The sequence below is a fragment of the Phyllopteryx taeniolatus genome, chromosome 5 (assembly GCF_024500385.1).
Source record: "Phyllopteryx taeniolatus isolate TA_2022b chromosome 5, UOR_Ptae_1.2, whole genome shotgun sequence".
Lineage (NCBI taxonomy): Eukaryota > Metazoa > Chordata > Actinopteri > Syngnathiformes > Syngnathidae > Phyllopteryx > Phyllopteryx taeniolatus.
The window spans coordinates 9,422,264-9,431,854 of record NC_084506.1 but is presented as its reverse complement, the minus strand read 5'-3'; the positions used below and the strand labels follow the sequence as shown (position 1 = coordinate 9,431,854).

At 43.6% G+C, this 9,591-nt stretch overlaps 1 protein-coding gene across 2 annotated transcripts in view; it reads left to right on the top strand.

Moving 5' to 3' along the window:
- The first annotated feature begins 4,729 nt into the window (after window positions 1-4,729).
- Window positions 4,730-9,591, top strand: part of mrpl23 (mitochondrial ribosomal protein L23) — a 59,263-nt gene continuing 54,401 nt past the window's right edge. For both annotated transcript variants that reach the window (XM_061773379.1, XM_061773380.1), the window contains exons 1-2: window positions 4,730-4,866; window positions 6,971-7,093. In XM_061773379.1, coding sequence (XP_061629363.1) covers window positions 4,847-4,866; window positions 6,971-7,093 — 143 coding nt within the window. In that variant the 5' untranslated portion in view covers window positions 4,730-4,846. The remainder of the gene's footprint in view (window positions 4,867-6,970; window positions 7,094-9,591) is intronic.

The following is a 9,591-nucleotide window of genomic DNA, read 5'->3' as shown; positions in this document are numbered from 1 at the left end:
ACTTGATTAAAATGATTCTTCAGAAAATGCTTTATTTCTTTCAAATCTATCTTTCTACGACACTGAAGACGTCCGGTATACAATGAAAGTGAGTGCAGATTAATATTGCACGTTGCATATTGAGTGTCAGATATATGTTGGGTCATTTAGTCATAAAATAGTGGAGCTTTGATATGAAAGGAAGACGTTTGCAGAAATAGATTTGAACTGGCATTTCCGAGAGCATCACATTGTACTTTTGCATCCGATTGTAAGCAGTGCGACTGAAATAATTGAGTGTTTGTGCTGACGTCCCTTGAAGAGCAGTCGCTCGTGCCCCCGTTTACGTAGGTCAGACCCCCTCAGCTCCCGATCCATCGCATAACTCCGTCGGGGGCAGGACGACGGGAGAACGCCGTCACGCGTGCGTGCCTGTTCGTGTTCGTGCAGCAGTCAGGCTCCTGGGTTAGAGGTCAAGCTCATGACTTCAACGGAACATCCAGGGGAGGGGGGGTGTCTGAATTTACACTATTCCCCCCCCCCCCCCCCCTCCTCCATCCCTTGCAGCTATAAATAGGCTGAGGACTGTTGAGTGGCATGCATCCACTCCCTTCGAGTGTGTGAACACGGGGCATGAAAAATGAGGAATCAGTCCCGAACGAGGCCTCCAGTATCTTCCACCACTTCTTTTGTTGACAACTTTATTTAAGATGATCTCATGTGCTCGTATGCATATATTGAATAAATAGATTCTTTTCTCCGAATAAAAATATTTGTTGATCCGGTGTTGGACCTTTTGAAGGTACATTTACACTGCATCACTGTCCAAATCCAAAAAGGTTCCCCACGTCCCCTAGCGCCGGCCCAATCCCCACATGCCGCCAGGTCTCGTCCGATCTCGGAAGCTAAGCGGGGTCGGTCCCGGTTAGTACTCGGATGGGAAGTCTGCCGAGGAATAGCAGGCGCTGGGGTCGGCCAGTCGGCCCATCACCTGCTCCCGTGGAAAACTCCACGCGACAGAAAGCGCAATTGCGGCCTCAAGTGCCTCATGGCGTGGAGACCTCCAACTCATTAAGCAACTTCCCCGACCGGTGAGATTGCTTTGAAATGATAGCTGATGAGGCACAGGCGAGGCCGGATTTGAACCCGGCGGGGCCTCAGAAGCGCTAAGCAGTCAGTTCAAAATATCTGATTGTGGATTATGGATATCTGCAAATGAATTGTAACAATGTCATTTTGCACGGTTAAAACGTGATTTAAGATATCTTGGATGGAGGTGAAATAAAGAGAACTTGAACTGGAATTATGACCAGATAAAATGATGATATTCCTGTATATCCACACTTCAGTTACAGATATCTGTCATTCAAATAGGGGATCTTTGCAATTGAATTGTACATATCTGTAATGAGAAGCCCATTACACATGAGTGTCAAAGGTCACCTCGTTTGTCCTATGCGAAATGACATTGCAGATGTCTGAAATGAAAATTTGGGATAGTGCTCTTTTTGACGAGGCCAAACTTAATTGGAGATATGCGCAACACAGATGCAGTCCAGCTGTCGGATGTGCAGCGGGCCTGTCGTGCAAGGCTGTTCGTTGCAAAACATCAGCTATACTCGATATATGATCTCCGACTGCCTACGATACAAAAGGCCCCGTGTCAGAAATCAGACGTGTCTCATCACATAGGAGCAAAAAAAATAAGAAATCAATACAAATCAAATCAAAGTTTTACCAAAACTTTGTCCGAAGATGCTCTATTGTTTGAGGGGAATCACTCAACGCTTCCCATCTACATGTCTGGATCTTTCATTGACAACTTGCCTTTATTTCCTCTTCAGGATATTCAAAACCAACAGTTTGTCCCCGGCTACCTTTAAGATGGGAAGTTTCCAAGCGCCCGCTCCCGGCGGGACAACCCCGCCGTAGATGGGACTGTTTCCGTCTCACTTTCTGTCCACCGACGTAAACAGCCGCTTCCCACTGCCCCGGACCTGAACCTTCATTCCAGCACAGACTAGCGCTGTCAGTAAAGTTTTCAATTTGACATTTCCCCGGTGAGCATCGCTGTGTGTGCCTGTTCAACTGCAATGAGTCCAGGCAGTGTGAGAAACCTGACGTGCATGTGTTTGAGGGCGTCACATACCCTGCCCTTTATCGGGCCATTAAACACATTATGACACCCGCAATGCTGAAGTCTCAGCAAGGAACACTGAAAAAGGAGCTCATTCCAAGGTAAGAAGAGCAGTATTCCCCCACAGGCTTTTACAGTATAACAGTCACGTGACAAGCAGTGCGTTTCACTGCTTTGCTTTGTGGTGTGCTCAACTCAACTCAACTCAACTCAACAACAACACCAACAACAAAGAGCTTGAATTATAGAGCATCTCCGTGATACTTCACATTATTAATTCAACGGAATCGAGACAGTGAACATTATGATAACTAATTGTTATTATCGGTGGCAGTGCCAGTGACTCGAGAGAAGTAGCGGGAAAAATACACGAGTCCTTTTCGGGTATCGGTTGAAAGGAGCAAGCGTGGCTGAAAATGTGGCAATAAATGCTTGAAATATATCGTGTATGTCTGAACATGTAAATGAATGAATGAAAAGATTGCCCGTAGCTTCGCGTGTGAGTAAGTTGGAATGGTCGTTTGTCTATCTGTGCCGTGCGACCAAATTCCCAACAGACGAGTGTGCGCACTGCCTCTCGCCGCCCATGTCATCTCGGAGGAATTTGCAGCTCGTTTGTGACCCTGGACAGGACAAGCGGTAAAAAAAGGGTGATGATTTGGATATTATTCATTCCATCATCAATAATTATGACATATTTAGCAATATTTTCACCATCCTCGGAGGATTACCTACTGATAATAACACCAAAGCCAAGAAGTTACAAGAACATAAAATAAGCAATTTTGGTGCTCCTAACGACCTCGTATGGCTATCGGAGCGACTAACTCTACTTGGAAGCCTGAGGATTTGCGAGTAGCAGAAGACCACGTAGGTAGTTCCGTCTATCGCGCGTGCTCTTCAATGCCTGCGGTGAGGCCATCGTGAGGCGGGTGAAGGAGACCTGTGCAGAAAGGCCTGCCTGCATGGCCGGTGGAAGAGCAACATGGACTATCTGCTGAGCTGATGACACCACATCGATTGCACGTCCAATTGCCGAAGCAAGCGGAAGCTCTGGAGGAATTTTTTTCAACACGTGAACGCCGGCAAAATTTGTGGAATGCTGCATGCGAGCAAAGGACAAGTCTTCCTTGGCAGAAATGGAATCAACCAAGTAGACCATTTCAAATTCCGTGGTTGGAATTGATGCAGACTGTGCACCGGAGATGTCACCTAACATCAGCTAATCGGTGTGCGTAAGGTAAAAGAGATTGGACTGAAAATAAACTGCTCAAATCTTTAGTGTGGATGGAGTATTTGGACTTTTATGGTGGGGAAAGCTGGACTTTGAAACCAAGTGTCTTGAGGAAGCTAGAGGCCTTCGAGATGGGGGTTATGGTGCAGAATGCTGCAGAACAGTTGGAAGGCCAAGAAAGCAAGAAGGCCAATGTTTGGAGTAGGAATAACAAAGATAGAGAAAGAGAAAAGGAAGCCCTGCATGAACGGACATGTGAAGCGACTGTGCACATCTATTCTCTTTTTTGGGGAGAGTGCAGAGAATTCGTCTGAAAATGTTCAAGATTGCTGCAACTGGCTGGAGACCAGTCCAGGTTGTGCCTCTCGCTTCTTGCCCAAATCACCCGCAACCTGATGAGGACAAAGGGGAACAAAAAAAAACAAAAAAAAAGGGATGGATGTGACTGTACGCATTGCCTTGCCTTGGTAAGGACAGAAATGAACTTTGTCTTGGATTTGTTCTTTGGTCACACCCAAAGATGACAGATTCCTATTTGCCCGTCAAATGTATAAAAACTGGCATAATTCTACTCATACTCATCGTATCAGCCTTGCATTTTGAATTTTGCAACTGAACAAACAGAAACAATTAGGCTGTCACTGGGGGTTATTTTAAGGCGCCGTTCCATTTGTGAGTAGCACAATGTCTCCCTCTGCTGCCACCTCTTTAAGAGTACATGTATTGAGTGATAAAGCGATGATACCGGTTGGAACGTTCCAACAATGTGAACTGTTCTTAAAAAAACAAACAACAGTTTTGTTTCCTGGTTTGGATAATATGATCATGCAAATAGCAAACCATTGAAAAATGAGTTAACAAGTAAATCAATGTCAAAATGCAATAAGATGTCACACACTGGCACAACAAATTACAAGAGCCATTATTACAATAAAATAGATGGGGGGGGGGGGGGAGGGTTAATGATTTATTTTTTTAGATTACAATTGTACTGCCATGAAATTAGTTTACTTATATTTTGTGATTGTTTCACCGCCGTAACTGTGTCTTTACAGTTCAGGCCTAAAATGTTCTATCATCAATAACCTTTTGAAAATAGGAAAAAGAAAATCTAAAAAAGTGTATTTACCGTTCTAAATAAAATTATATTAAAATGCCCCATATATATATATATTTATATATAAAATGCTGTACAAATATGATACTTGCTTTTCTTGAAAACATATCCAAATTTGTAAAATACACGGTCCGTTGTTCAAAAATGTCAGCGCCTAAATTAGGCTACATATCAGGGTATATCATAATTCCACATTTTACACGAGCAAATATCAAGCTTATCATCATCATGCATGCTCATCAAGCAAAAGTAACGCGGCATCAGCTCCAAGTATTGGTGCGCATGCGCGGTGATTTTGTTCCCGGAAGTACGCGCACATGTCCTGCTGAAACAACCTTGGAAAACATTTTGCTTGTCAAGCCAACAAACCCTAACGAGGATGCCAGTGACGAGACTGCTGTAAGTGGATCGTGCTCTATCGCACTTCAAGTGGAATAACAAGCGCGAATAAATAGTCATCCGACCCAGTTTTTAGTTCATCTTAAGTCTCCCATCTAAAGCAGTTGATAATGCTTTGAGCTCGCAGATTTATTTCCGAGATTCCCGTCCAACTTCAGCCAAAGGTCGAGTTTTTTTTTTTTTTTGGTGTTGGCTTTGCGTGCTGTAGACCGAACTTTTAACAGCAACAAACATGCAAACATGGCTGTCACCCGTGTTAGCCCGGTATGCTAAAAACAAGCAGCACCCGAACGGAGTAGGACTGGTGGGGTGGGGTGGGCGGCTAGGGTTCTATTTAAATGACCTGTTCATTTACTGTATATACTTGTGTACCTAATTGATTTAAAATAATCTACTTATTCTATTCTATTCAGATCGTGTATTCCAATCAGTCAGGTCAAACCAACATTACAACATGACAGAAATAATGGGTGCTAACTTATTGTAATTCAATTATTCTTTTTAATTAAATGACTTCACCCACACCGAAACTTTAGAGCATGATTCGACAGAACGGCGGCATGTTTACGTTCGTGCTAGCAGTAGCTTGCCGACATGTTTTTTTTTTTTTTTTTTTTTTTTTTTTTAAATAACTTTATTGGCCATCGGATATTTCCAATATTACGTCAAAAGACGCGCGACAAGGCTAAAAATAAACTATCTTTTGGATTCCAATATACTGTGAACGATGGCGACGAGGAGTAAGTGTCTTTTCCGGAGCCGATCAATGACGTAATTGACCGGATTGGCGAATTATGACATTAAAGCCGAGCATCATAAAATGCTAATTATCGGCCGATATCGATAAAAATTACAGTGAATAAGCACCCATTATTTCTGTCATGTAATGTTGGCTTGACCTGACTGATTCGAATACACGATCTGACCAGAGCAGTGATTTCCAACCTCTATGGAGCCGAGGAACATATTTTACAATTGAAAAATCTCACGGCACACCAACAAAGGAAAATGTCACAAAAAGTGGATACATTAATTACTGTATGTACTTCCTGCCATCTAATAGAAGACCATTCATTTGTTCTGTCTGTCACTATGCCTCACGGGCATAAATAGAGGAACAAAGATACATTATTTATTGTAAATCAAATTTTTTTTGAGCAATTAAGTACACAAGTATATACAGTACATGAACAGGTCCTTTAAATAGACACATTCTATTCTCCATCTTGTGATCGGATCGCTGATCGGTGATCGGTCCCAAAAATCCTGATCGTGTGAAGCCTAAAAATAACTGCAATTGAGGAAATGAGAAAACGCCATCTTACTTTAGTTACCAAACATTGCATCATGCAAGTTGGTATTGTAGCTTTTTTGCTATCATAGTACTAATGTCAACACACCACCACCACAAAATCATGGGCAATTGCTCATTTAACACACACACGCACACAATCCAAATTCATTACACTGTCATTGATTAAAATGGTAGGATACTTCACCAGCGCCAGCTGTCCACATAAAAGTTTGTGCGCACGCCGACCCCCCCCCGACCAGACACAAAGCCTTTACTGCCACAAAAAGCAAAGGACTGTGGTTACACGATCTTCCCATTCTCAAACTCTTTGTTGAAGGACTTAGTTGTGAGTGACGCAGAAAATAAAATGGTGTGCTGACAAAGCAGTTCAATAATGAATCTGCACCCACTTACATTCGTGGCTGATCAGTTCCTTCTGCATCAAAGCATTACAGCGTTCCATTTTTGACGAAAAAAAAAAAGGATTACTCAACTGTATCTAATCCACAGTTTCCACATATATATTTATTTCTGCCGGGCCACCGCAATTAGATTTTGGTCGCCACAAATCAGTTTTGGCTTTTGCTGTGTGGAAATTGTTCGCAAGCGATTCAAAAGTTCATGCATCCTTCTATTTTATATACCACTTATCCTCATTATGGGTACAGGTGAGATGGAGCCTATCCTTATCTAACGTATGGCCAGAGGCAGGGTACACTCTGGACTGGTCATCAGCGAATCGCAGCAAATAAAAAGTAATTTTTCCATTATATGTCTCCTTTAGTAGACTTGACATTGTTCTCGCTGCAGATATCCTTTCTACCAGCTGGGTAACCCGCAGCTGAGACTCTTCAGACCCAACTGGTTCTTGACGCTGGTGAGGCCTGGAAAAGAGCAGCCTCCTGACACTGTCCAGTTCCGCGTCCCGATGGAGTAAGTCTTACTGCTCACTACCTGCAGAGATCCGGTTTAGGCTTTGTTTTCATTTGGATAACTTTTGCTCCTTAATAAGTTATAGTGTAGCAGTGTAACTTTTCACCCAACCTCATTTTCCTTTTTAACTGGTAAATGTTAAGATAGTAGAATATCAACACATATAAACCATATATACAGCGGCTGAAATACGTATTTAACACGTCACCATTTTTCTCACTACATATATTTCCAAAGGTGCTATTGACATGACATTTTCACCAGATGTTGGGAACAACCCAAGTAATCCATACCTACAAAGGAAGTAGAACAAATAAGGTCAGAAATTAAGTTGTGTGTAGACGTGAAATGACACAGGGAAAAAAGTATTAAGCACATCAAGAAAGGGAAGTGCAAAAAGTCATAGAAAGCCACGGCAACACCTAAAATCTATCAATAATCAAACAGCAATCCAGCCCCTTGTCAGTGCAAATGAATATCAGATGGTTCAGTCCTAATTGATGCCCTACAAAAAGGTCTCATTGCCAAGGTGTGAGTCAAGACACATCTCATTATGGGGAAGAGCAAAGAGCTGTCTCGAGACCATCGCAAATTACCGTAATTTCTGGTGTATAATGCGCACCCATGTATAAAACGCACCCTCAAAGTTGACATAAACATTCTGGAAAACCCTTTCACCTATGTTTAATGCTTTTTTTTACAATGCATGATTTTGCTTCTACCCATGTGATCAAAACATAAAGTATTATCTGTATTTTGTTATTTTTTTTTCAAGGAATTATTCTGAAGTTAAGCACTATATTTGGACACGTAAATAAAATATTATATGGGTAAATATGTACACACATGTACATGTACAGTCCCCTTCAAAATTATTGGAACGGCAAGGTCAGTTCCTGTGTTTTTTTTCTCTCCGGGTCAAGGAGGAGATCCGGCGTCAAGTTGAGGAGTTAATGTATCTTGGGGGTGCTGTTCATGAGTGAGGGAAGAATGGAGTGGGAGCTTGATAGGCCGATCAGTGCAGTTTCTGCAGCGATGTAGACTCTGTATCGGTCTGTTGTGCTCAAGAAGGAGCTGAGGTGAAAGGCGAAGCTCTCGATTTACCGGTTGTTCTGCGTTCCTACCCTCACCTATGGTCATGAGCTGTGGGTCATGACCGAAAGAACAAGATTGCGGATACAAGCGGCCAAAATGAGTTTCCTCCGTAGGGTGTCTGGGCTCTCCCATAGAGAGAGGGTGAGAAGATTGGTCATCTGGGTGAGGCTCACAGTCGAACCGCTGCTCCTCCGCATCGAGAGGAGCCAGATGAGGTGGTGTGGGCATCCTCTTAGGAGGCCCCCCCCGGACACCTCCATGTAAAGGTGTTCCGGGCATGTCTCAATGGGAGGAAGCCCGGGGATGATCCAGGACACGCTGGAGTGACAATGTCTCCGGGCTTGTCTGGGAACACCTCGGGATTCCCCCTGAACAGGGGGACGAAATGGCTGGGGAGCGGGACGTCTGGGCTTCCCTTTTTAAGCTGTTGCCCCCGTGTCCAAACAACGGAGAAGCGGAAGACAATGCATGGATGAATGGAACTCAAATGTTCACTTTTTACTACTTGGTTGCTAATATTTTCAGTCGCCTCAGTGCAACACTTGGAATAAGATTGGATTGTGCAAAAGGAGGCTTTCACCATGTGTAGCGTCTGACGTGCTCCGAGCCTCGGCCTACACCTCGCGGAGCTTCAGTGAAGTCAACTCTGTCGATTGGGTGAGTCAAACAATAAAATACGTTTATCCCAACATTGAGACAGCTAACAAGGCAAACGCTGCACTGATGGCTTTTATTTTGGTCTTCAAAACCAACATAAGCGCTGATGACAAAAAAACAAAACAAAACAAACAAACAAAAAGCTTTATTTAACACTGGGCTAAAACTTCACCGTAGCAACTTTTCATCACAACGAATTGGGACGAAATTCACATAAACGTTGTAGTTTAGTTTTCAGTTCTGTTTTATTGATGTGACTTCATGTTAAGAGCAGGTCCAGAACTGTGCTTCTCCCACATAAATGACAACCAACAGAATCTCACGTGTTCAATCTCAGGAATAAACCTTAAATAAAAACATCCATCCATCCATCCATTTTCTGAGCCGCTTCTCCTCACTAGGGTCGCGGGGGTGCTGGAGCCTATCCCAGCTGTCATCGGGCAGGAGGCGGGGTACACCCTGAACTGGTTGCCAGCCAATCGCAGGGCACATAGGAACAAACAACCATTCGCACTCACAGTCATGCCTACGGGCAATTTAGAGTCTCCAATTCATGCATGTTTTTGGGACCGGAGTGCCCGGAGAAAACCCACGCAGGCACGGGGAGAACATGCAAACTCCACACAGGCGGGGACGGGGATTGAACCCCGCACCTCAGAACTGTGAGGCTGACGCTCTAACCAGTCGGCCACCGTGCCGCCTAAATAAAAACATGTTTCGCCTTTTTTGGGAAGTAATTGCGACAG